This window comes from Macaca fascicularis, chromosome 19 (assembly GCF_037993035.2).
Source record: "Macaca fascicularis isolate 582-1 chromosome 19, T2T-MFA8v1.1".
Lineage (NCBI taxonomy): Eukaryota > Metazoa > Chordata > Mammalia > Primates > Cercopithecidae > Macaca > Macaca fascicularis.
The window spans coordinates 875,340-903,266 of NC_088393.1; the positions used below are offsets into that span (position 1 = coordinate 875,340).

At 53.2% G+C, this 27,927-nt stretch overlaps 1 protein-coding gene across 6 annotated transcripts in view; it reads right to left on the bottom strand.

Moving 5' to 3' along the window:
- Positions 1-27,927, bottom strand: part of MIER2 (MIER family member 2) — a 37,537-nt gene that overhangs the window by 6,703 nt on the left and 2,907 nt on the right. For all 6 annotated transcript variants that reach the window (XM_045378406.3, XM_005587308.5, XM_045378407.3 and 3 more), the window contains exons 2-10: positions 21,274-21,364; positions 19,608-19,750; positions 14,447-14,572; positions 13,703-13,826; positions 13,072-13,163; positions 11,812-11,881; positions 1,066-1,217; positions 595-676; positions 420-514 (exon numbers count right to left, since the gene is read on the bottom strand). In XM_045378406.3, the coding sequence (XP_045234341.1) occupies positions 420-514; positions 595-676; positions 1,066-1,217; positions 11,812-11,881; positions 13,072-13,163; positions 13,703-13,826; positions 14,447-14,572; positions 19,608-19,750; positions 21,274-21,364 (975 nt within the window). The remainder of the gene's footprint in view (positions 1-419; positions 515-594; positions 677-1,065; positions 1,218-11,811; positions 11,882-13,071; positions 13,164-13,702; positions 13,827-14,446; positions 14,573-19,607; positions 19,751-21,273; positions 21,365-27,927) is intronic.

The window sequence follows — 27,927 nt, forward strand, 5'->3', positions numbered from 1 at the left end:
GGACCTGGGTCCCTGGAGGAGGGAACAGGAGACCCCTGGTCCCCAGGGGTCAGGGGTTGTGCTGTGGGGTCAGTGCTGGACACTGAGACAGCAGGCTCTGCTCAGAGGACACAGACATGAAGATGAGGTGCCCAGGGCCCCGGGCTGGAATGTGAGGCAGAAACTACTGAGTTCAGCTTTCGCCACATTCTTTCCCAAAACCAGAGCCTTGTTCTTGCGGGGATGGGAAAGGGGCCCCAAGAAGGCAGCAGAGTCAACTACAGAAGACAGCAATGGGCGTGCGGTGAGGAGGCGGACACGGGACACCGGACACGAGGCCTCCAGTCGGCCGTGTGCTGTGTGCCTCCGACCCTGAGCCCCTCCCCAGATCAAGCAGCCCCTGGTGGAGCCTGGCAGCAGGAGGGCAGCGGAGTCCGCACCTTGTTGGCCTGGATCAGGTGAAAGTTCTTTCCGTGCACGCGGAAGCCATGCTCAAAGTTCCTGCACTCCTCTTCACTCCAAGCACAGAGCCCATCTGCAAAAACGGCCGGGGAGACGGGTCAGCAGTGCCCAGGGTAGGGCCGCAGCGGAAGAAGGGCCCAGGCCACTGCTCACCTCGGATCACCTTCACGTTGAACCGCAGCCTTCGCAGGGCCTCCTCCACGTTGAAGTTGCATTTCACCAACTCGTACAGCGCCTGGGGAGAGGATGTGGTGGTTACTCCCATGAGCACAGCCCAGGAACCGACAGCAAGAACTGTCTGTACCATTCAGGGAGTGGCATCAAGGGCCGTCCACACCACCTTCCTGAGCACTGTCAAGGCCACCGATACCTCTATGCAGGGAGTGACATCAGGGGTGTCTACACCCCCCGCAGAGACACCCGGAGGCGTCTACACCTCCTCCCCGATACGTGGTTTTAACTGGTCCCCTCCCAACCTGAGTAGCTGTTCCAGTGCCCAGGCCTCCGCACACCTGACCCCTGCCCTCCCTTCTGCCCTGCCTGGCCCCTGGAGGCACTGGGGTGTGAGCGCTGGCCCACGCCGCTGCAGCCCTCAGCCCCCGTCCCCGGCACGGCAGCCCCCACCTGCTCACTGTCTTTCACGGCTTCTCCCTCCGGGAGCTGGGGCCCAGCCATCTCCTGCCAACGCCGCTTCACCGCCCTGTACAGGAACTCCTCCACCTCCCTCTCGGGGAGGACGCTGGGGTCCCAGAGCAGCTGGTCTTCATTCTCGTAGACTGCACAAGCAGAGGGCAAAGGTCACGTTGCAGGAACCCAATCTGCACCCACACACGCGAGGACACGCGGAGCCGCCAGCTCAGCCCCTGTGACAGGGAGGAGGCACCGTCCCGGCCTCCCTTTCCCCAGCCCCGGCCGCCATCGCTGTGCTCCTCCTGGGCTGGGCGCTGCTGCGCTCGTGGGTCCAGAGCAGGCTCCGGGCGCCGCACACGCCTGAGTCCCAGCGACTGCGTGCAGGGAGCCGCGAGCGGCCAGCAGGGGGCGCGATCCAGCCCCGGGCTCAGAGGAAGCTGCGGGCGCCTAGACCGGGGCAGGGGAATCCGAGCAAGGGCTCCGCAGACGCGGCTGTGAGCAGCGAGCCCAGGGAGGTGAGGCTGGCTTCGGGCTGCACAGCTACACCAGCCACTGAAACGCAGAGGCCTGAGGGAGCGGCCGGGAGACTGAGACTCGGGTCCCATGGACAAGCGGCGGCCCCCACAGACACCGCCGCGCTCTAACCCCGGGGCCTCAGGAGCCATGGCCAGAAGGTGCATCACCGCTGGGGAGACGTCCTGCCCCGGCAGCCGGTGCCGGTGGCAGATGTGCCCACAGAGGGGAGGAAAAGTCCACGACCTCAGATGCAATTGGCTTTCAGCAAAGGGAGGGACGCAGCCTCCAGCTGAGGGGAGGGACGTGACTGGGGACAAAGCAGGGAGAGCTCAGGGCCAGGTCTGGCTGGAGTGCCAGCACCTCTCGATTATCCAGGAAAGAGACACAGGAACCCAAGCAAAGCAAACCAACAGATAAAAAACAAACAAAGTCAGCGCACAGGAAGAGAAGTGAACAACGCACTGGGGAAAACAGCTCCACACGGGAGAGTCTCCACGGCAGGGAGCTGACGCGGTAACTAGCTCCAGGTCGCGGCTGTGCCCCACCAAGCCGGGCCCACGGCCCCCATGAGGACAACGGCAAACACCACAGCCACCCTTCTCCGTCTCCACAAACACCTGAGCCCTGCGTGGACCGAGGTGGTCTCCAAGAAAAGAGCAGACCGTCTCTCACGGCCTACCTCATCACCCACCCTCACGTGAAGGGTGAAACACCGGAGAAAAACATTAACCGGATGTGAGGACTCAGGCCTGATCCCAGCACTTTGGGAGGCTGAAGTAGGAGGATCCGTTGAGGCCAGAGTTTGAGACCAGCACACTCCATCTCTACAAAAAATTTCAGAAGTAGCCAGGCACGTGGCACGTCTAGTCCCAGCTAAGGTGGGATGAGGCTAAGGTGAGACTGAGCCCAGGAGTCGAGGCTGCAATGAGCCATGATTGCGCCACTGCACTTCACCTCGGCAACAGAGCAAGACCCTGTCTCAGAATAAAACAAGAAAACAAGGCCGGGCGCGGTGGCTCACGCCTGTAATACCAGCACTCTGGGAGGCTGAGGCGGGCGATCACCTGAGTTCAGGAGTTCGAGACCAGCCTGGCAAACATGAGGAAACCCCATCTCTACTAAAAATACAAAAATTAGCCGGGCGTGGTGGTGGGCACCTGTAAATTAGTTACTCAGGAGGCTGAGGCAGGAGAACTGCTTAACCCTGGGAGGCGGAGGTTACAGTGAGCCAAGATCGTGCCACTGCACTCCAGCCTGGGCGACAAGAGCGAGACTCCATCTCAAACAAACAAAACAAGAAAACATCAGACAACAAAACAGGTCTACACACAGCTGACGTTAACAGCAGACGAAGACTTCAGTCTAACTAGGATTAACACGTTAAGGAAATGGACAAAAAGCCGAAGGGTCTCAGCAGAAACTTGAAATTTATAGAACAGAATCTCAAGCACCTTCCAGGATTGGAAAATACAATACCCGAACGGACCCACCAAACAGCTTTTTCACCAGCAGCCTGAACACAGCACAAAGCAGAATTAGTGGAATCAAAAGGAAACCAATGTTTAGAAAACCAAAACGAAAGTCTAAAAAGAAAGAACACAGTTTAGGATAAGACAGTTAAGCAACCTCTAAGATACGTGGAAATGAGTCACAGAAAAAGGAAAGAATGAGGCAGCACAAAATCTGAAGAGATAATAGCCAACAATTCTTCAAAACTGATGACTGATACCAACCCACAGAGCCAGGAAACTCAGGATAAACACAAGCACACACAAAGATGTGTGCACAGGCACATCAGCGTCAAACTGGTAAAAAAATAAAATAAAATAAAAGGAAGGGAAAGGAAACAAAATTTAGCAGAGAAAAAGGGCACGATGACTTCAAAGGAAACAGTAAGACAGTCCTCTGACTTCTTAACAGAAACGACGACAGCCAAAAAGCAATGGAATGAAACTGTTCAAGTCTTGAAAGAAAAACACCCTGCAAACCTAGAAAAATATGCCCGTGAAAATATTCTTTAAAGAATGAAAGCAAAAATCCACTTTTCAGACATAGAAATGCGGAAAGAAAGCACAAGGGCTATTACCAAGGAAGTTCTCTGCGCTGAAGGAAACGATCCCAAACGGAAACTGGAGGAAATATGTGGATAAATACAAAGAATGTTCACTGTTCAAAACAACAATGTTATAATCTTGTGATATGTAGTTGGTTTTTTTTTTTGGTTTTTTTTTTTTTGGAGACGGAGTCTTGCTCTGTTGCCCAGGCTGGAGTGCAGTGCTGTGATCTTGGCTCATTGCAACCTCCGTCTCCCAGGTTCACGCCATTCTCCTGCCTCAGCCTCCTCAGTAGCTGGGACTACAGGCGCCGCCACCACGACCGGCTAATTTTTGTATTTTTAGTAGAGACAGGGTTTCACCATGTTGGCCAGGATGGTCTCAAACTCCTGACCTCAGGCAGTCTGCCCACCTCGGCCTCCCAAAGGGTTGGGATTACAGGTGTGAGCCACCGCGCCCGGCCGATATGTAGAATTAATAATAGCACAAAAGTCAGGGGACAGGTAAACTGAGTTAAACTGTTTCGTGCATTGTAGAGGAAATAGAATGTACTTATTTAAAGCTGTGAGACCCGGTGTGGTGGCTCACGCCTGTAATGTCAGCACTTTGGGAGGCTAAGGTCACTGGAGGTCAGGAGTTCAAGATCAGCATGGCCAACACGGTGAAACCTCATCTCTACTAAAAATACAAAAATTAGCTGGGGATAGTGGTATGTGCCTGTAGTCCCAGATACTTGGGAGGCTGAGGCAGGAGAATCACTTGAGCCCAGGAGGCGAAGGTTGCAGTGAGTCGAGACCACACCACTGCACTCCAGCCTGGGCGACAGAGCAAGACTCCACCTCAAAAAAAAAGTAGACTGTGATAAGTCAATAATTCATATTGTAACCTCTAGGATAAGCATTAAAACTAAAACTTATAAGCTGAAACAGGAGGACAAAATAAAGCTATTTAATCCAAAAGAAGATATAAAAAAATTAAGAAACAAAGAACAGGCCAGGTGCAGTGGCTCACGCCCGTAATCCCAGCACATTGGGAGGCCGAGGTGGGCAGGTCACTTGAGGTCTAGAGATTGAGACCAGCCTGGCCAACATGGTGAAACACCATCGCTACTAAAAATAGCGATGTAATGGGCGCCTGTAACCGCAGCTACTTGGGAGGCTGAGGTGGAAGAACTGCTTGAACCAGGGAGGTGGAGGTGGACGCTGCAGTGAGATTACGCCACTGCACTCCACAGACTCCGCCTCAAAAACAAGATCTAAACATGTGCCATTTACAGAAAATACACTTCAAATATAGGAATCTAGAATGGTAAAACAAATGGGAAAAAACCACGCAAACACTAAACGAACAAAAAGCTGCCGTGGTCACACTGAGGGCAGATAAAGCACTTATTTTTGGTAAGTATCACTACAGACACATGTCACAATCGTAAAAGAAACAATTCGACACGAAGACAAAGCAATTTTAATGTGTGTATGCACCTAATAACAAAGCTGCGAAGTGAAGTAACAATGGACAGAATTAAAAAGAGGAAATAGACAATCCACAATCAGAGGTCACTAACAATCTTTCCGTAAATAGAACAAGCAGCCAAAAAAACTAAGTGAGAATACAGACGATGTGAACAACAATTACCCAACGGATCCATGGCAAATACGCGGACACCTGCACCCAACAACTGCACAACGCACATTCCTTTCAGACACGTAAAACATTTTCCAAGATAGATCAAATACTGGTCACAAAGCAAGGTGTAATCAATTTCAAAGACCTGAAATCACAGAGTATGTTTTCTGACCACAGTGCAATTCAATTAAAAATCAGTAAAAGAGCCGGGCGCAGTGGCTCACGCCTGTAATCCCAGCACTTTGGGAGGCCGAGGTGGATGGATCACCTGAGGTCTGGAGTTCGAGACCAGGCTGGCCAACATAGTGAAACCCCATCTCTACTAAAAATACAAAAATTAGCCGGGCGTGGTGGCAGGTGCCTGTAATTCCAGCTACTCAGGAGGCTGTGGCAGGAGAATCGCTTGAATCCGGGAGGCAGAGTTTCCAGTGAGTCAAAATTGCACCACTGCACTCCAGCCTGGGCAACAGAGTGAGACCCTGTCACACAAAAAAAGTAAAAAACAGAAATCCAGCAATAGAGAGACATGAACAAGGCTAAAGTTAGTTCTTTGTAAAGAGTAATACAATTGATAAAACTCTTTTTCTGTTTTTGTTTTTTTCTGAGATGGAATCTCGCTCTGTCGCCCAGGCTGGAGTGCAATGGAGTGATCTCGGCTCACTGCAACCTCCGCCTCCCGGGTTCAAGTGATTCTCCTGCCTCAGCCTCCTGAGTAGCTGGGATTATAGGTGCGCACTGATTTTTGTATTTTTACAATATTTTTACATGCTCAGCTAATTTTTGTATTTTTAGTAGAAACAGGGTTTCACCATGTTGGTCACGCTGTTCTCGAACTCCTGACCTGGTAATCCACCCGCCTCAGCCTCCCAAAGTGCTGGGATTACAGGCGTGGGCCACCACTCCCAGCCGCTTACATCTTAAAGAATAATTCCTCCAGAGGTTAGGAAAAAGGCACACTTCCAAACACATTCATGAAAGCGGCATAACTCTGGTACCAAAACCAGACACGGACAAATAAAAATAAAAGGACAGGCCAGTACCTCCATGAACATACATGCAAAAATCGTAAATGTGAGCACATCACACTGAGGAAGGAAGGCGTTAGATACCCATGTGCTGATTTCCATTAATCCAGGTGCTCACGGCGAGCATGTAATCACTGCCCCAGGGGAAATACAGCATTTTCATCAACCTATGAATAACTTGTTTCCGACGTCCACTCGAAGATGCCTAGTGCAGGCTGGGTGCAGTGGCTCATGAGAGTAACTCCAGCACTCTGGGGGGCCGAGGCGGACAAATCACTTGAGGCCAGGAGTTTGAGACCAGCCTGGGCAACAAGATGAAACCTGGTCTCTACAAAATACACACACACAAACTTTTCTGGTGTGTGGTGGCGCAAATCTGTGGCCCCAGCTCCTCAGGAGACTGCAGCACGAGAATCACTTGAGCCTGGGAACAGAGGCTGCAGTGAGCCAAGATCGCACCAGGGCACTCCAGCCTGGGTGACAGAGCAAGACTCTGTCTAAAAAATAAATAGATAAATAAATAAATAAAATTTAAATTTAAAAAAGATAAATAAAATTTAAATTAAAAAAAGATATATAAATAACATTTAAATTTTAAAAACTGTGTTATTGCAGGGGTTCCCAACCCCCAGACCACAGACCACTACTGGTCCACAGCCTGTTAGGAACTGGCCGCACAGCAGGAGGCGAGCAGCAGGCAAGCAGGTGAGCGGCGGGAGAGCGGGAGGTGAGCGGCGGGCGAGCCAGCGTCACTGCCTGACCTCCACCTCCTGTCAGACCAGTGGTGGCATCAGATCCTCATAGGAGCACAAATCCCACTGTGAACTGCACACGCTAGGGCTGCACGCTGTACACTCCTTACGAGAATCTAATGCCTCATGATCTGAAGTGGAACGGTTTCCTCCTGAAACCACGCCCCCTACTCCACCATCCGTGGAAAAACTGTCTTCCACGAAACCAGCCCCTGGTGCCAAACAAGGATGGGGACCACCGTCTCATTGAATCTACCTTATGGATTCATTCACGCTGAATTCACGGCCAGCAGCACCAGAGCTCACGCCTGAGTGGAGTTTCTCGAATTTTCTCTGAAAGGCACATCATAGCCTTCTTCCACTGAGGAACACCAGACAGAACGTCGGCGCCACATTTAGGCGCCATGTTAAACCGTAAATTCGCCCACAGAAAGCACAACGATGTGGAAAATGGCATTAAGCACACGGCAGGAAAGGCGCTTGCTCGCAGTAAAAGGGCCAAGAGACGAGACAGAGCAGCACCTTGTCCCACCTCAGCTGGAAATACACTCAGGTAACTCACCTTCACTGCCACGCTACACACATCTGCTGGCACCTGACCATAAAAGTGTCGCGAGTTCTGATTTGAGGTTTCAAATACATTTTAGCAAGCAGGCAACTCGCCAGTACAGAATCCACAAATAATGAGGACTGAGTGCACGTGATACACAAACACGACAGAGAACACTTCACGGCCAGGCAGCGCGTTTATTCCACCGTGCAGATAAATTAACGTTTGAAAATCAATGTATGGGCCAGGCACGGTGGCTCACGCCTGTAATCCCAGCGCTTTGGGAGGCCGAGGCGGGTGCATCACCTGAGGTCGGGAGCTTGAGACCAGCTTGGCTAACATGGTGAAACCCCATCTCTGCTAAAAATACAAAAATTAGCCAGGCGTGGTGGCTGGCACCTGTAATTCCAGTTACTCGGGAGGCTGAGGCAGGAGAACTGCTTGAGCCCAGGAGGCACAGGTTGCAGTGAGCTGAGATTACACCACTGCACTCCAGCCCGGGCAACAGAGCAAGACTCCACCTCAAAAAAAAAAAAAAAAAAAGATTAACACTTATCGGTTGCCAAAAACATAAGTTTTAATCTTAAAACTTACACAGATATGTGGCCAGGCGCGGTGGCTCATGCCTGTCATCCCAGCACTTTGGGAGGCCGAGGCAGGAGGATCACCTGAGGTCAGGAGTTCGAGACCAGCCTAACCAACATGGAGAAACTCCGTCTCTGCTAAAAATACAAAATTAGACGAGTGTGGTGGTGCATGCCTGTAATCCCAGCTACTCAGGAGACCGAGGCAGGAGAATCGCTTAAACCTGGGAGACGGAGGTTGCAGTGGGCTCAGATCGCACCATTGCATTCCAGCCGGGGCAACAACAGCGAAACTCCGCCTCAAAAAAAATAAATAAATAAGTAACTGATATAGATATGCAACGAAAACTTACAAAGTTGGAAGACCTGCACCACCTCGGACTTCCCTGTAAACCTGTAATAACTGAGACGATGGTGATGACTCGGGGTGAGACAAGAAACACCTACAGGCACCTTATCACAAACGCATTGCTGCAACTCAGTGGGGGAGGGAATGGGCTTTTGTTGTTTTTATTTTTGAGACGGAGTCTTGCTCTGTCGCTCAAGCTGGAGTTCAGTGGTGTGATCTCAGTTCACTGCAACCTCCGCCTCCCAGGTTCAAGCGATTCTCCTGCCTCAGCTTCCCAAGTAGCTGGGATTACAGGTGGGCGTCACCACTCCCGGCTAATTTTTGTATTTTTAGTAGAGACAAGGTTTTGCCATGTTGGCCAGGCTGGTTTCGAACTCCTGACCTCGGGTGATCCACACGCCTCAGCCTCCGAAAGTGTTGGGATTACAGGCGTGAGCCCCCGTGCCCAGCCATGGTCTTTTCAATATACGGTGCTAGAGCAACCACACAGCCACATAGAAAAAAACACCTAACCCTAACCCATACTTCACACCACCTCACGCTGTAGATGGTGCTGGAGCAACTGCACAGCCACATGGAAAAAAATACCTAACCCTAACCCATACTTCACACCACCTCACGCCGCACGCCAAAATTTATTTACTTTTTATTTTTTTGAGACAGTCTCGCTCTGTGGCCCAGGCTGGAGTGCAGTGGTGCGATCTCAGTTCACTGCAACCACTGCCTCGCGGTTCAAGAAATTCTCCTACCTCAGTCTCCCAATGGGATTACAGGCGCCCGCCACTACGCCCGGCTAATTTTTGTATTTTCAGTAGAGACAGGGTTTCACCATGTTGGCCAGGCTGGTCTCAATCTCCTGACCTCAAGTAATCTTCCCGCCTTGGCCCCCCGAAGTGCTGGAATTACACGTGTGAGCCACCCGCCCGGCCACCATGCACCAAAATTTAAACTAAGTTGGATTACAGCTTTAAATGTGAAAGGAAAAACAATAAATCTTCTAGAAGGAAGCATGGAAAATATCGTCCAGAGCCTGAGGGTAAACAAACACTCCTCAAATAGAACACAAACACATTATTATTCAAATAAAGATTGGTAAGTTGGACTATATTAAAATTAAAGACATCACTGAGAGTCAATGGGCAAGCCCCAAGCCGGAGGACACAGGAGCAGAGCCCACCAAGACTGGTTTCCAGAACATGTGAACGACTACAAACCCGAAAGAGAAAGACACCAAAACGGGGGAAAGCTTTGAGCACGCAAAGAGAGAACATTCAAACGGCCAGGACACCGGCAGGAAATGCCAATTAAAGCCACAATGGAACAAAAGTCCGTATCCACCAGGAGGGTAAGACTCAGGCAAATTCACCCTCGGCGGCAAACACCGAGAATGTGGAGCAACCCCCATAAATCACCAGTGAGAAACTCAAGCGTGGCCCTAAGCACACATCCACCACGCAACTCCCTGCTGTCCATCAACCACCGACCCCCACAAATCACCAGTGAGAAACTCAAGCGTGGCCCTAAGTACACATCCACCACGCAACTCCCTGCTGTCCGTCAACCACCGACCCCACAAATCACCAGTGAGAAACTCAAGCGTGGCCCTAAGTACACATCCACCACACAACTCCCTGCTGTCCATCAACTACCGACCCCCACAAATCACCAGTGAGAAACTCAAGTGCGACCCTAAGCACACATCCACCACGCAACTCCCCGTCGTCCATCAACCACCGACCCCCACAAATCACCAGTGAGAAACTCAGGCGTGGCCCTAAGCACACATCCACCACGCAACTCCCCACTGTCCATCAAGTACCAAGTGCCTATGTCCACTAACAACGCACACGAGGGAGTTCACAGCCCACAACTGAATCAACGGCGACCAAAGCCCACGGCAGAAAGCGTGGGTAGGCCGGGCGCGGTTGCTCAAGCCTGTAATCCCAGCACTTTGGGAGGCCGAGACGGGCGGATCACGAGGTCAGGAGATCGAGACCATCCTGGGTAACACAGTGAAACCCCGTCTCTACTAAAAATACAAAAACTAGCCGGGCGTGGTGGCGGGCGCCTGTAGTCCCAGCTACTCGGGAGGCTGAGGCAGGAGAATGGCGTAAACCTGGGAGGCGGAGCTTGCAATGAGCTGAGATCCGGCCACTGCACTCCAGCCTGGGTGACAGAGCGAGACTCCGTCTCAAAAAAAAAAAAAAAAAAAAGAAAGCGTGGGTACATGTGGTATCCAAACCAAGGACCAGGATGCCACACACAAGACACACACAACCACGGCATCCAAACCAAGGGCCACAGGGCAATACACAAGACACACACAACCACGTAGACGACTCGAATGCCACAGGCGTTATACTGAGGGGGAGGGGCCAGCTGGCATCCCATGGGAAGAAGTTCTGGCTGCTCCGGACAGGGCACCCTCATGGGGGGGTGAGTCAGAGTGGGGAAAGGGCCCTGACAACAGACTCCAAGGCCAGGGACTCTGGGTGAGGGTCCCATGTGTCCCCTCTGACCCTGCCTTCTGGATGTCCCAGCAGCTTGGCTGCGCCGTCCTGGCTCCATCCTCTTCTCACACAGGGCACCTCCCACCAGCCCCAGGAGGATGGCTTCTCTTCACGGAGGGTCCCTGTCTCCCTGGACTCGGCACTCCTGCTACACCTGCCTATCCCTTCCCACCGCCAGTCTCAACCACTGAATCACCCTGGAGAAGGTTCCTGAGCTGGGAGCACCGGCCCAGGGCCTGCGAGGGCTCCAGGGCAAGACACACGAGACCCAAGTCAACGGGCACGTGACTCCATGCCTTGAAGGGGCAAGAGAGGCTCGGTTCTGAACTCTAGCGGGAAAGAGACAAAGATCAGGTCCAGGAAAGGGAGTGCCCTGAAGAGGAGCGGAGAAGGCAGGGGCGCACCACAACACCCGGCAGGTCTCTGGAGAACTGTCTAACCTGGCACAGAGCCATCGAACGCCGCAGCCCTGGCCGGGGGGAGACGGCTGGAGTCAAGGGCGGGGCAGGGCTGGGTCAGGGGCAGGATGGGCTGCTGAGGGTCTGGCTGTGCAGGGTGATGGAAGCAGACTCTGAGGGACCGAGCTGGGCAGGGGCAGGCAGCGACAGGCCCACTGCAGCCAAGAGAGCATCCCACCTCCTCAGCCACAGGCTCAGCTGCCCCAGTGAGCGACGCAGGCAGGGGACCTGACAAGACTGTTCGAGGGTCCGACGTCCAGCCAGGCCACTCCCCAGCAGAACTGGGTTTCGCCTCCTCTCCCCAGGCCCTACTTACTCTTCTCACAGTGCCGGTTCAAGTGCAGGTTGCTGAGATCAGCTTGGAACTGAGGTCCCACCATGATCTCCTGCAAAGCAAGGGCCTGGGAATCAGGACACTGAGGAGCACGCAAGCCGGGCGGGAGGCTGGCTGCAGCGTGCTGTGGCGGGCTCAGGTGGAGGGGCCGCTGCCCAGGCCCCAGACCCATCTGTGCAGTCTACCTGCTGATGTCCAGTTCTGGGGTCTGAGGGTGGGAGGCAGAGGCCTGGGTATGTGAGGGGGCTGTGTCCTGACACCCGGCCTGGCAGAGACCCAGACAGGATGTCGGAGGACAAACACTCTGGGTCAGCAGCAGGGACCCAGGCTCCAGTCCAAAGCACCTGGGGCCGGTCCCAGCCCACCCTGAGGTTGAGCAGCACGTCCTCTGAGAAGAGGCACAAACCCAGGGAGAGGGCTCAGCAGGACCCAGCTTCGGTTACTGTGGCCGGGACGGCAGGCTGGGGAGACGGCAGAGCCACGGCCAGGATGCCAGGCTGGGGACACCGCAGAGCCACGGCCGGGATGCCAGGCTGAAGACACCGCAGAGCCACGGCCGGGATGCCAGGCTGGGGACACCGCAGAGCCACGGCCGGGATGCCAGGCTGGGGACACCGCAGAGCCACGGCCGGGATGCCAGGCTGGGGACACCGCAGAGCCACGGCCGGGATGCCAGGCTGGGGACACCGCAGAGCCACGGCCGGGATGCCAGGCTGGGGACACCGCAGAGCCACGGCCGGGATGCCAGGCTGGGGACACCGCAGAGCCACGGCCGGGATGCCAGGCTGGGGACACCGCAGAGCCACGGCCGGGATGCCAGGCTGGGGACACCGCAGAGCCACGGCCGGGATGCCAGGCTGGGGACAGGGCAGAGCCACGGCCGGGATGCCGGGCTGGGGACAGGGCAGAGCCACGGCCGGGATGCCGGGCTGGGGACAGGGCAGAGCCACGGCCGGGATGCCGGGCTGGGGACAGGGCAGAGCCACGGCCGGGATGCCGGGCTGGGGACACCGCAGAGCCACGGCCGGGATGCCGGGCTGGGGACACGGCAGAGCCACGGCCGGGATGCCGGGCTGGGGACAGGGCAGAGCCACGGCCGGGATGCCGGGCTGGGGACACGGCAGAGCCACGGCCGGGATGCCGGGCTGGGGACACGGCAGAGCCACGGCCGGGATGCCGGGCTGGGGACACGGCAGAGCCACGGCCGGGATGCCGGGCTGGGGACAGGGCAGAGCCACGCACCTTCTTACATTTGTTGGCAGGAAGAGAGTCCTCCTCGGTGTCGGAGGAGGCAGAAGAACCAGGCTCTTTGTCTTCATCAGCCAGGAAATGAGCTTTGGGAAAACAGAGGCAGGTCCCCCAGGGTCCTGCAGCCCGTACAACCCCTCCTCTGGGCAAAGACCCTCCACTCCCACTCTCCATCCGCCTGATCCCCAGGCCGTGACCCTCTCCCTGGCCAGACGCTGGGTACACAGATGGGCCCGGGACCCACGACCCAGGATGCACCTTTGAAGAAAGAGGCCTTCCGTTCTAGGCGGCGGCTGCACCGCGGGGCCCCGAGCCCTCAGCTCCCAGGAAAGCCAGCACAGAGGCTTGTGAGGGAGGACGGTTCTGGGGATGCTGTCCCTGGATCTGCTAGGGGAACCAACACGTTCCCTGCTTGTTTAAACCGAACCGCTCTGAGAGTCCAGGCTCACTGGCCAGCGCAGGGGAGAACAAAGCACCCCCAGGGCTACTGACACTTCCCACCAGGCAGATGCCCTCAACTGTGATGAGCTCTTGGCCTGTGTCAGCCCAAGGACCCTTCGTCAAGCATCACGACTGCCTGGCGGCGGGCCTGGCTGCGGTGGAGGATGGGGACAGAGTCACCTACACCCACTCCGGTTAGGGAAGAGGTCGGAGGCCTCGTGGGAGGTCACGGACGGGGTGAGGTCGTCAGCAGATGACTGTGTCTCTTCCTCTTCTTCCCCTGAAAGCAAATCCTTTGCTATTTGTTCCTTTAAAAAAAAAAAAAGTAAAGAACATTTTACAGTTTAACAATCTCGCAACATCACTAATGACAACAACAATAAAGAACTGGGAGGGCCCTGAGGCTCACGTGGGGCCGCTGTTCCCACTCTGCAGATAAGGAAACGGAGGTGGAGATGCCACTGAGGGTGCACAGCATCGGGGGAGCAGGGATGAGACGGGGACACGTGGGAGCCCACACCCCGTCACCAGAGCTGGAGACAGGGGCACGTGCCCAGAGCGCGTGGCTCTTTCTCTGCCCGTGCATTTGGTTTTAACCTTCTGCAATGCAGCCCTCCCCTGCTCCCAACACCCAACTCTCAACCTGTGACCTCTGGGTATGGAATGGCAGAAAGACTAGTCCTGGGGAGGCCCCGATGTGCCCCTCCACCCACCCAAGCCAGAATGACTTGTGGCCCGGGGTTAAGGCTAGGGTCCAGCCCCATGCCCGTGGCCATTCCAGCCCCGGGGGAGTGGTCACAGGTAGCTACATTCTACTTGTTCTGGGGGCCTTTGTGCCTCTTCTCACTGAACACCCCCTTGCAGAGAGGCAGCCCCAGGCCCCCCCACCTTCTGCTGGGGGCCAGTTCCAGGAAGGGCGCTCACTCACCTTGTCCAGGGTCATGTCCGGGAGGTCAGGGGCCACGTCACCACCCTCACTCTCCCGGTCTGAAATGGGGTCTGATGCCTCGTAGCCATAGAGTGCAAGCAGCTCATCGAAGGGCATGTCGTTGCTCTGAGTTGGGGAAGGGAACAGGGCCCCATCAGGAAGGACTGCTCTGGGGGTTCTTGTCCCCGTCCTCTTGCCTGAGCCTCGTTGGCCACAACCAGGGCCACTCTGTCACACCCACAGCAACTCCCCGCATGGCAGCACTCTCCAGCCAGACCTCAGGCCCAGTCTTTCATCCAAGAGCTCCCTCACAATCCCTCAGAGAGGCACCAGAGCCTAGGGGTAACCGGCCAGGGAAGAGGGCACCACAATGCCTCCTTGCACAGGGTGAATTACAGGAATACAAGGATGGTGCGACACAGGGTGAATTACAAGAATACAAGGATGCTGTGACATCTAGCAATTTACTATTATAATTCCACATCAATATATCAAAGGTGAAAAAAGGTATCTGAAAAAGGCATTTGGTAAAATCCGACATCTATTCCTGATTTAAAAAAAAAAAAAAAAAAAAAAGAACCCTCAGAAAACTACACAAATAAGCCGGACACAGTGGCTCAACACCCGTAATCCCAGTATTTTGGGACGCCAAGGCAGGCGGATCACTTAAGGCCAGGAGTTCGAGACCAGCCTGGGCAACACAGCAAAACCGTCTCTACTAAAAATACAAAAATTAGCTGTGCTTGGTGGCGCCCGCCTGTAGTCTCAGGTACTCGGGAGGCTGAAGCATGAGAATCACTTGTACTCGGGAGATGGAGGGTGTAGTGAGCCAAGATCACACCACTGCACTCCAGCCTGGGTGGCAAAGTGAGAATCTGTCTCAAAATAAAAAAAAAAAAGAAGAAACACTGTTGTGATGCTCTAAGCCAATGCAACATGACAAGAAGTAGCAATAAGGTGTGTAATTCCTGGGAAGGAAGAGATACGAACTATCATTCTCTCCACCGTTGCTTTCAAAGCCTTCTGTCCTCCCTTGTGTGAGCCTCTACTCCACAGAGGCTAGTCCTGCCGGCTCAGACTCTACCCTGACCCCTGCGGGTCACACTTTCAGCTTCCAACTTCCTGAACACTCCCTCTCATTCTCTCAAGATGTCAGCACTGGCCTCCCCTCCACCCCAGCTCCTGCCCAGACTCATCCTGGGGGCTTCAAGTTCACATAGAAATCTCCCAGACTAGCTGGGCGCGGTGGCTCACACCTGTAATCCCAGCACTTTGGGAGGCCGAGACGGGCGGATCACGAGGTCAGGAGATCGAGACCATCCTGGCTAACACAATGAAACCCCGTCTCTACTAAAAATACAAAAAAATTAGCCGGGCGTGGTGGCGGCGCCTGTAGTCCCAGCTACTCGGGAGGCTGAGGCAGGAGAATGGCGGGAACCCGGGAGGCGGAGCTTGCAGTGAGCCGAGATCGCGCCACTGCACTCCACCCCTGGTGACGAGAGCAAGACTCCATCTCAAAAAACAATAAAAGAAGGTGCTGGACAAAATGAGCATTTTGTTAAGTCTCATCCTGCGCAGATGTTTCCATGTGCTGTGAGGGCGTGGGAAGCATGCAGCATGCACCTGCTGCATACCAAAGCGAGGTGGTTCCTTCAAGGAACCACATGCATGGAATGAGTGGTGAGGCGAAGAGGCTGTTCCTGGTCGTTTCACCTCAAAGAATGCTGGCCAACTACAGTCGCTTAGACAGGCACCTGGCAGGCGCTGCCTTGTATGCAAGCCAGGGGGCTGTTACTTCAAAGGAAACAGCTGACCGTAACTGCCACAGGTAAAACCCAAGATTTTGAAAAACTTAGGTTTGACAACATGAACTTGCCAACTTTCCAATATCTAAAAAACTTGTGATAAGGCTGGTGGTGGTATTAACTGTTACAGTCAACCTCAACCCCCAACATGACTATATTTGGAGATAGGGCCTTTACAGAGGTAATTAAGGTTTGACAAGGCCATGAGGGTGGGGCCCTGATCCAACAGGATTAGTGTCCTTTTAACAAAAACACCAGAGGGCTCCCTCTTGTTCTCTGTCCACCCTGCGAGGACACAGCGAGCCAGTGAGAGAGCCAGCACCAGAACCCACTCAGTTGGACCCTGGTCATGGACTTTTCTGCCTCTTGAACAATGAGGTTCACTGATACGGTCTCAGATTCCACAACTACTCTCTACAAAACTCCCACTTGATGAGTTTGGCTGTTAGCATCAAGGAAGATACCCACAATTATCTGAAAAGCTGTTAAATACTTACTTTTTTCAACAACAGATCTGAGGCTATGTTTGTACTTCAACCATAAGAGCCTATCACAAGAGATTAACGTCTCCCTTAAAAGACAGAAACTGGCCGGACATGGCTCCTGCCTGTATTCCAAGCATTTTGGGAGGCTGAGGTGGCAGGATCACTCTGAGGTCAGCAGTTCGAGACCAGCCTGGCCAACATGGTAAAACCTCATCTCTACTAAAACTACAAGTTAGCCAGGCATGGTGGTGGGCGCCTGTAGTCCCAGCTACTCAGGAGGCTAAGGCAGGAGAATCACTTGAACCCAGGAGGTAGAGGTTGCAGTGAGCCGAGATGGCGCCACTGCACTCCAGTCTGGGCAACAGAGCAAGACTCTGTCTCAAATAAAAGAAAAAGACAGAAACTGGGTCAGGTACAGTGGCTCACACCTATAGGCAGAAAAACTGCTTGAGACCAAGAGTTCAAGACCAGCCCTAGCAACATAGCAAGAACTCTACAAAAAATAAAATAAAAAAGTTGGTGAGGCACGGTGGCGTGCGACTATAGTCCCAGCTACTCAGGAGGCTGAGGCAGGAGGATCCCTTGAGCCCAGGAGTTCGAGGCTGCCGTAAACTATGATTGCACCACTGCACTCCAACCTAGGCAACAGAGTGAGATCCTGTCTCAAAAAAAGTAAGTTTTTTAAAGACAGAAGCTTGGCCAGGCGCGGTGGTTCACATCTGTGATTCAGCACTTTGGGAGGCCGAGCTGGGTGGATCACGAGGTCATGAGTTTGGGACCAGCCTGGCCAACATGGTGAAACCCCGTCTCTACTAAAAATACAAAAATTTGCCGAGCGTGGTGGCATACACCTGTGGTCCCAGCCACTCGGGAGGCTGAGGCAGGAGAATCGCTTGAGCCCAGGAGGCGGAGGATGCAGTGAGCCGAGATCGCACCAACTACACTCCAGCCTGCGAAACAGAGCGAGACTCCAACTCATAGAAAAAGGACAGAAGTTGGATTTTCACATTGGCTTCTCCGTTCAAAGATATTTGGAAAACTAAAAATTAATTCTTCTAATTTTTTTCTTTTGGTACAGAATTTTTTCATTTTCATAAAAATATTTATATTAACATGTAACTGATTTATTCATGTCATTTTAAAATGAGTTACTGAATAAGTATTTTTACATGTCAATTTTTTTTTTTTGAGACAGAGTCTTGCTCTTGCACTTCCCCCAGGCTGGAAGTGCAATGGCCCGATCTCGGCTCACTGCCACCTCTGCCTCCCAGGTTCAAGTGATTCTCCTGCCTCAGCCCCTTGACTGGCTGGGATTACAGGCCACCACGGCCACCTAATTTTTGTATTTTTAGTAGAGACGGGGTTTCACCACATTGGTCAGGCTAGTCTTGTACTCCTGACCTCAGGTGATCTACCCGCCTCGGCCTCCCAAAGTGCTGGAATTACAGGCGTGAGCCACTGCACCTGGCCTGTTATTTATTTATTTTTTGGGGGACAAGATCTTGCTATGTTGCCCAGGCTGGCCTCAAACTCCTAGGCTCAAGAGATCCACCCAAAGTGCTGGGATTACAGGTGTGAGATACCACGCCTGAAAATTTTTGTATTTTTAGTAGAGACAGGGTTTCACTATGTTGGCCAGGCTAGGCTCAAACGCCTGACCTGGTGATTTGCCCACCTCGGCCTCCCAAAGTGTTGGGATTACAGGCGTGAGCCACCACGTCCAGCCAATTTATGTCAGTTTTAACTTTTCATATAATAAAAAAGCAATAGATAAAGCACATTAACAAAGCCCCTCGAAGCTCTCCATTTTTTTTTTTTTTTTTTTGAGACAGGATCTCACTCTGTCGCCCAGGCTGGAGTGCAATGGCGTGATCTCAGCTCAATGCAACCTCCACCTCCCAGGTTCAAGTGATTCTCCTGCCTCAGCCTCCCGAGTATCCAGGACTACAGACGTGCACCACCACGCCTGGCTAATTTTGTATTCTTTTTTTTTTTTTTTGAGACGGAGCCTTGCTGTGTGGCCCAGGCTGGAGTGCAGTGGCGCACGATCTCAGCTCACTGCAAGCTCTGCCTCCTGGGGTTCACGTCATTCTCCCGCCTCAGCCTCCCGAGTAGCTGGGAATACAGGTACCCACCACCACACCCGGCTAATTTTGTTTTCGTATTTTTAGTAGAGACGGGGTTTCACCATGTTAGCCAGGATGGTCTCGATCTCCTGACCTCGTGATCTGCCCACCTCGGCCTCCCAAAGTGCTGGAATTACAGGCGTGAGCCACTGCGTTCAGCCTAGTTTTTTTTTTTTTTGTTTTGTTTTGTTTTTTGAGACGGAGTCTCACTCTGTCTCCCAGGCTGGATGGAGTGCAGTGGTGTGATCTTGGCTCACTGCAAGCTCCACCTCCAGGGTTCACGCCATTCTCCTGCCTCAGCCTCCCGAGTAGCTGGGGCTACAGATGCCCCCCAACCACGCCTGGCTAATTCTTTGTATTTTTAGTACAGTCGGGGTTTCACCGATGGTCTTGATCTCCCGCCCTCGTGATCCGTCTGCCTCGGCCTCCCAAAGTGCTGGGATTACAGGCGTGAGCCACCGCGCCCGGCCTGAAACTCTCAATAATTTTTAAGAGTACAAAGTGGGTTCTGAGACCAGAAGATTTGAGAGCAGTTGGCTTAATCCCTGACCAGTGTACTGCTCAGACAGCCCCATGAAAGACCTGGTCTCCACTGAATTTCAGCTCCTAGGACAGCATCTGGCACTCTGCAAAAACATGTACAATTTGGCACTTACCAATGTGGAATCTGAGCCGCACAGAAACTGTGAGGCTTACCCCCGAGGGCTCCACCCAACACAGGGGCGGGATCACCTCGGCCAAGTACCTGGGAGATGAAGTCCTTCTCCAGCTCCTCCTTGGGCTTCTCCGGGCACCTCGAGGCCTCCTCGCACTCTCCCTGAACGCTGTAGTTCTGTGACAGGATCTCTGCGAGGTTGAACTGATGGTCTCCAGAGCCCATGGACACCACTGGGGAGAAGACAGCAGCCCACGTGAGCACCTGCCTCACCCGTCCCAACCATCCTGCCGAGACTACGGACGCCTGGGGTAGGAGGAGCCCGAGGGATGAGGCCCTCTGCACGCTGCCAGGATCAGCCTCCCACGAGGGGACCCGACAGGACACCCCACGGCGGACGCACACAGGAGCAGGGCTGCTGAGCTGCACACACAGTCCAGGATTTTTTGGGGGGCGGGGGTGTCTCTTTCTGAGAGACTGCTTGTCTTCCTGAACAGAGAAGCCTGCGAGGGTTTGGGGAGCGAGTGGACTGGAAAGAGACCGACATCTGTCTCATTAGGGCGGAAGGAGCAGCAGGACTCAGTGGAGCTGGGTTCACACCGGGCTCCACGACTCCTCACACGGGGGGACGCTGAACTCTCACCTGCACAGCTCAGTACAGCATCAAGGAGCATGCAGGGACGGCACCAATGGGGCCTCGACAACGCCAGTCCCTGATGCTCCGTCTGCAGGGCCACATACGGCAGACATGCGAGGTACACGGCCCGACAGACGGCCGCTGTCATCAGATCCAGGGTTTCCCCAAAAGAACAGGGGTGTGTCACCATTCCTCAGCATGTTTAGTCTCCAATTAGGCAAATTTTTAAGTAAACAAAGGAAACAGCTGGGGCTCAATCAATCCAGACAGGGAGCAGTGTAGCCCAAGGCTGCAAGCCTGAGGGCCTGGGAGCCCAGGGCAGGAGGCCTCTAGGGCAGCCGCACAGCCTGCATGGCTGGGCACACAGGTGTGCACCACACACAGCCCATGCACAGAACATGCAGCTGCGGGGCACAGAGGACCCTGGGCGGCAGGCACCTCGCTGGAGTGGGGGAATGACCTGGAACTGCCCGGGGGGGGCCCGGACCCTCAGTGACCACCGCATCCTTGCAGGAGCCATGTGAGGGAAAACGGGGACGGCGCTGCCTTCTTCGAGGACTGGGGTGGGGACCAGTTTGATACCGGAAAGAGATGCAGCCCTACATCTGGCCCGCAGAAGGAGCCCAGCCAGGGGAAGAAAGAACAGTCACAGAGACCCTTGCCCTACAGCGTCACCTCCTCCCCGTGGGCCCAACACAGGTGGCCAGGAGGCGGGCATGGGACCTTGATGCCCACTGGGCAAGCAGCAGCGCGGGAAGGTGCAGGGAACCCGGGGTGCTGCCTGTCGCGCCACCCCCCACCTTCTCAGCCCCGGCTCCCTCAGCAAGCCGCCCCTTCCCGACCCCCTGGCGAGGTAAAGCAGCCTCAGCTCGGTGCAGCTGCGCCTGGGGCCTCCGCTGGGGGTGCGGCCGGGGCTCCCGGCCCCTGCTAAACAACAGGACGACGGAGTCCTGACCACTCCGCCCCACAGCTCCATCTGAACGGGTGGGAGCTGGGACACTCTGGACTCTGGAAGCCAGTGTGCTGGTCCACAGCTCAGCCAGACCCAGCAGGTATTCTGTCTCTCACAGCCACAAAGGCCTCGGCGGACTTGAGCAGGGGGAGGAGGAAGGAAGGTACCTGCTGTTGTCTGCAAGCCAGGCTCCCCGGGGCACAGGCTGTGCTCGAGGCAGGAGACCACGCGAGGACTCTGCCTCCCCAGCGAGGAGGCCTGCGAAGGAAGAGAGGCAGGGTTAGCTCGGCCAGCCGAAAACCTGCTGCTGGACATCACAGTGTGGCAGCCAAGAGCAAGCGCTGGTCAGAGCCCAGTCCCCGGTGACCCAGGGAAGCGGCTTTGTCTCCACCTCTGAGGGCTGGGGGGCACTAAGGGCAGCACACGTGTGTGGCCGCCGCTCGTCCCGCCTCCCACCAAGGACCACGCACGGGGTGGAGGCGTTCTCGCCCAGGGCAGGACATGCATCATATGACACTGAAAACTGCCCTAACACAGGCCACGGTCCTGACCCATGTGGCAACCTGGACGCAGCTCAAGAACAGCATGCGCTGGGAGGGAAGCCAGACACCAACGGCCACAGCGGAGGGTCCACTGATACAAAACATCCAGAACAGGCCAATCCACAGACAGAAAGGAGCCAGGGAGAGAGCCAGTGGGAGCGTGACTGCTAACGGGGACGGGGCTTCTTCTGAGGATGACGGAATGTTTCAGAATTAGATAGAGGGGATGGTTGCGGGGCCATGAATACACTAAAAATCAATGAATTATAAACTTTAAAATGGGTATATTTTATAGTTTGTCAATCACCTCAATTTTTTTTATAAAAAGGCAAACAAAACCAATGTAAGTTACCATTATCACAATGTTCAATATCTTTCTTTTTTTTTTCTTTGAGACAGAGCCTTGCTGTCACCCAGGCTGGAATGCAGTGGCGCCAACCTCCGCCTCCCGGGTTCAAGTGATTCTCTTGTCTCAGCCTCCCGAGTAGCTGAGACTACAGGTGCCCGCCACCACGCCCAGCTAGTGTCTGTATTTTTACTAGAGACGGGGTTTCACCACGTTGCCCAGGCTGGTCTCAAACTCCTGACCTCGTGATCCACCCGCTTCGGCCTCCCAAAGCGCTGAGATGACAGGTGTGAGCCACCACAAGAAGTCACCATATCTCTCATGTACATAAACACAAAAACCCCAACAACATACTAGCAAACTGAACCCTACAGCATCTAAAGAAGATTGTAAGCCATGACCAAGCAAGATGCATCGCAGGGAGGCGAGGTCGATTTAACATCCAAAAGTCAGTTAATTAATACATCACGTCAATAAAATAAAAACCAAAACACAGGATCATCTGAACATACCCAATCCAACAAAACCCAATACACTTCATAACGAAAAATACCCAACAAACTCAGAACAGAAGGGAGCTTCTCAACCTGACAAAGAGCGTCTCGGACAAACCCACACTTATCCACTTATCATCGCCCTCAACGGTCGCAGGCTGCTTTCTCCTTCACACCATGAGCGTAACATGTACTCTCACCTCTCATGCTAAACGGAGTGCCGGAGGGGGCAGTCAGTGTAAGAACATCAAATAAAAAGAATCAAGACTGGTAAGGAAGCCGGGCACGCTGGCTCACGCCTGTAATCCCAGCACTTTGGGAGGCCCAGGCGGGCAGATCACTTGAGGTCAGGAGTTCAAGAACAGCCTGGCCAACATGGTGAAACCGTGTCTCTACTAAAAACACAAAAAAATCAGCCAGACATTGTGGCATGTGCCTCTAATCCCAGCTACTCAGGAGGCTGAGGCAGGAGAATTGCTTGAACCAGGGAGGCAGAGGTTGCAGTGAGCCAAGATGATGCCACTGTACTCCAGCCTGGGCAACAGAGCAAGACTCCATCTCAAAAAAAGAAAAAAAAAAGGCTGGGCGCGGTGGCTCACGCCTGTAATCCCAGCACTTTGGGACGCCGAGGCGGGCAGATCATGAGGTCAACAGATGGAGACCATCCCGGCCAACAAGGTGAAACCCTGTCTCTACTAAAAATATAAAAATTAGCTGGGTGCAGTGGCGAGTGCCTGTCATCACAGTTACTCGGGAGGCTGAGGCAGGAGGATCACTTGAACCCAGCAGGCAGAGGTTGCAGTGAGCCGAAATCGTGCCACTGCACTCCAGCCTGGCGATACAGCAAGACTCCGTCTCAAAAAAAAAAAAAAAAAAAAAAGGATTGGTAAGGAAGAAGTAACACAATCTCTGTGATGGTGCTGGTGACATGATCTGAAAAACTGTTCAAACTAAAGTGAGTTCAGCAAGGATGCAGTACATAAAATTAAAACATATAAATCCATTTTATTTCTATATAAAAGCAACAAATATAAAAAGAACAATGCCATTTACAATAGCATCAAGAGAAGTGTGAAATGTGTAGAATACTCTGAGTGAACAAAGCAGTGTTAGAAGGAGGATCTAAGGGAATGAAAAGGCATCCCATGTTCATGGCTGGGAAGACAACATTAAGACAGCAACGCCCCCCACTGATTGACACATTCAACACCATCTCTATCAGAACCCTAGTTGGCTTCTTTGTAGAAACCCACGAGCCGATTCCAAAAAGCAAATGGAAGCTCAAGGTACCCAAAACAGCCCAAACAATCTTGAAACAATACTTCCCGATTTCAAAATTCACCACAAAGCCACGGCAAAAACAGTGTGGTACTGCCATAAGGACAGCACAAATATCAAAGAACTAGAACTGAGAATCCAGAAATACACGCACACATTCACAGTCAACTGCATTTCAACAAAGGTATCAAAACACTTCCATGGGGAATGAACAGTCTTTAACAAACGGTACTGGGACAGTGGAATATCCACGTGCAAAAGAAAGAAGTTGGACCCCATCTCACACCATATGCAAAAATTACCTCAAAATGGATCGAAGGCCTTAAATATAAGAGCTAAAACCATACAACTTTTAGGAGAAAATATATGGATAAATATTTGCAAGCTTTTGACTGAATCTACAAATGTGGGGGAAAAAAATTGTGACCCTGGATTTGGCAATGGTTTCTTAGATAAGACACCAAAATCTCAAGTGGCCAAAAACAAACTAACAACAAAAACGGATAAACAACTTCACCAAAATTAAAAACTTTTGCGCTTCAAAGGACGCTATCAAGATAGTGAAAGGACAACTCAGAGAATAGGAGAAAATACCTGAAAAATCATCTATCTGATAAGGAACTTGTTCTCAGAATATATAAAAAACTTTTACAACTCAATAAGGAAAAGATAATCCCATTGAAAAATGGGCAAAGGATCTGAACAGATATTTCTCCAAAGAGAACACACAAATGGCCAATAAGCACAGGAAAAGATGCTCAATGTAAATCAGGGAAAAGCAAGCAAAATCCACACTGTGATACCACTTCCTAATCAGAGAATAACTGTGCTCAAAAAGACAGATAATAACAAGTGTTGGCAAGAATGTGGACAAACTGGAACTCTCCTGTGCCCTGAAAATAATGCAGCCACTCTGCAAAACAGTCCAGCAATTCCTCCAAAAGCTAAATAGTATTTAACCATGTGGCCCAGGTCAGGGTCCTAATATCCATCAGCTGACAAAAACAAAACAAAGGTCTAGCAATCGGGCAGAGGAAGGACGCACAGACCGACTACCACGTGGACGTATCTCAAAAGACTCCTGCTCCTGAAAACAGCCAGACACGAAAGGCCACGCATCGTATGACTCATTTTATCCCACATGTCTAGAGCAGGCAAATCCGTGGAGACAGAAAATGGATTCCTGGTGGAAAGGGGCTGGGGGTCGATGTGGGGTTTGGGGAGTGACCACTAAGGGGTGTGGGGTTCCTTTTGGGGTGATGAAAATGTTCTAAAATTGACTGTGATGGTGGCTGCACCACTTGGCGAATACACGAACAACCACGGAACTGGACACATTAAAATGGTGAACTGTATGGTAAACGAATTATACCTCAGTAAAGCTGTTGCCAAAAAGAGTAGATTAAAATATTTAATGAAGTTTAAAAACTTGTGTAGTAAGAATTGCAACGTTTCTTCACAGGTCCTCAGAGGTGGTATAATCATTCCCTTCATAAGAAAAACAAGGAACCAAGCTCAAAGAGATAGAGTCAGTTACCCAAGCTCACACAGCAAGTTGTGTGGTGCAGTTACAAAGTGGAGCTCAGGCCGGCGGCCTGCAAACCCTTTCCCGCCTGTCACACTGGGGAGCACAAAGGGGAGCACAAAGGGGAGCACAATTGACCCTTGAACAATGCGGGGGTTACGGGTGCCAACCCTTCACACGAGTGAAAACCCCCGCATAACTTCTGACCCCCCAAAACTTTATTAATAGCCTCCTGTTGGTCGGGAGCATTACTGATAACATCAACAGTTGATAAATATGTATTTCGTATGTTGTATTATGTACTGTATTCTCACAAAAAAAGGAAACTACAGAAAAAGTTACGAACAAAATTGTCAGGAAGAGAAAGTATACTCCCTATTCACCAAGTGGGAGTGGACCATCCCGAACGTCCTCGTTCTCCTCCTCTTCACACTGAGCAGGCTGAGGAGGAAGACGAGGGGTTGGTCCTGCTGTCTCGGGTGGCACAGGTGGAAGGAAATCCACGTATCAGTGACCCGTGCAGTTCAAGCCCGTGAGGTTCAAGGGTCAACTGTCCAGCAAAGCCACGGAAGGGAGCTGGGGCAGTCACTGGGCCTGGAGTGACTCCGGCAACAAGGCCGGCAAGGACCGAGGAGAAGTGGAGAGTGACACCACCCATCCAACTTCAGAAAGCTGAGCTCTGTGGTGGCAGAGGGCACACAGAAGGCAGAGGGAAGGAAGAGCCAGCAGGGCCCCCAGTGGGAAGGGGCCACGGGGACTTGAAGCAAGTGGCACAGAGCACATGGCAGCTGCAGGGGCAACTCACGCCTCCTGCCTGGGGTTGGTCCGGGTCCCACCGAGATGGCCTCACCTCTCTCAGGACACAGCAGGTGGCCACCAGTCACAACCACTCCGCACAGCCACACGCGGTGTGACGCCATAGTGACAGCATCCTAAGTGACCTCTGCAATCACCCTCGGTCCTCTCTAGCACCCTCTGGGTAGGGGTCGAGGCAGGCTCTCTGGGCAACAGTTCCTGCCTCAGTCAGGGGCTGGCTTTCTACTCCTGCAACCAGGAGCCTAACAAGGGGCAGGCAAGCGACCACATCAAACGAGGCCCCAGTCCGGACGGCGAGTTGACAACAACCCCGCAGGCTCGAGATCCACACCGAGCCCCCGGAGAGGCGGTCTGCAGGGTCTGAGGAGGATCTGGCCCTTATCTGACTTGCCATTTAACAGGAGAGCTAAGGCAGAGGAGGGCAAAGAGGGAAGCGGCTGGGAATGACAAAGGGCCACCAACAGGGAGGCTCTGAGCAGCCTGGGATCCCCAAGTTCATTTCCGGGTGACTCCGAGCTCCTGGAACTTAACACGGAATACGGACTTCATGGATCTTCTTCCTCCTGCTGCCCCTGCCTGGTGTCCAGGTGCAAGTCTACTCTCAAAGCGGGTTCCCAGAGACCCTATTTCACTCACTGAGAACACTCCGCATGCTTCCCTCTGAGTTCACTCCCAGGAAAGACAAAGTCCTCTGTTTTGTCAAAGTGGAAGCAGGAAAAAGATAGGGAGCAGGCCAAGGATATTCCAGGCAACAAAAAAAGCGAAGGAAGCGCAAACAGCATTCTAGAAACAAGGTCCAGAGGACAACAGGCCACAGACCCAGGCATCCACCAGGGTCTTCAGGGAGCAGAAGCAGCAGGCAGCTACTCAGCATAAAGGCTGCACCAGAGGCCTGAGTGCAGAGCACAGACCAGCCCTTCTCCCAGGGCAGCCCCCAAAGGTGGAGACTGCACCAGAAAACACAAGGGGCCACCCTTGTAAGCTTAACCCCACATGACAGGGCGGCATGTTCCACTCGCCAAGATGGCTGCACCTACCCCTCCCATGCCACAAGCTCTCCCCAGTGTGACTGGAACCTCCTCCTCCTAAGACCATGCTTGACCCTCCTCCCCATCCACACCAACTCAAGTGCCAGGCCTTTGCTGGACCGCCCAGCATCCCACTCCTCCGTCTGACCAACGCACCATGGGCGCCCACTCTGGGCTCAGCAAGGCAGTGGCGAGGTGGTTAACCCGAGAAACAAGTTCCACCTGCCTCCACCCACATGGTGTTGCTAGTTTTGGACACAGATAACAAATGAGTGGACATGTATGGCACCGAGAAGAGAAAACAGGGCGCAGGAGCTCTGCAACTGTGGGTCAGGGAAGGCCTGGGGGGCCTGAGTAGCGGTTGAACCATTCGTTGGCAGCACCCAAAGGGGTAGAGTGCACCAGCAAACAGGAGCCCAGGGCCCTAGACTCGGGGGATCAGTGGGGACCACCCCACAGGGCTGCGGGACTCAGCAAGGAGGACCATTTTATCCCAGGGAGCATGAAAAGCCGTGGATGGTTTTAGGCAAGAGCAAAAGACCGTGCTCTTAGGTTTTTTGTTTTTTTTTTTGAGACGGAGTCTCACTCTGTCGCCCAGGCTGGAGTGCAGTGGCCGGATCTCAGCTCACTGCAAGCTCCGCCTCCCGGGTTCACGCCATTCTCCTGCCTCAGCCTCCCGAGTAGCTGGAACTACAGGCGCCCGCCACCTCGCCCGGCGAGTTTTTTGTATTTTTTAGTAGAGACGGGGTTTCACCGTGTTAGCCAGGATGGTCTCGATCTTCTGACCTCGTG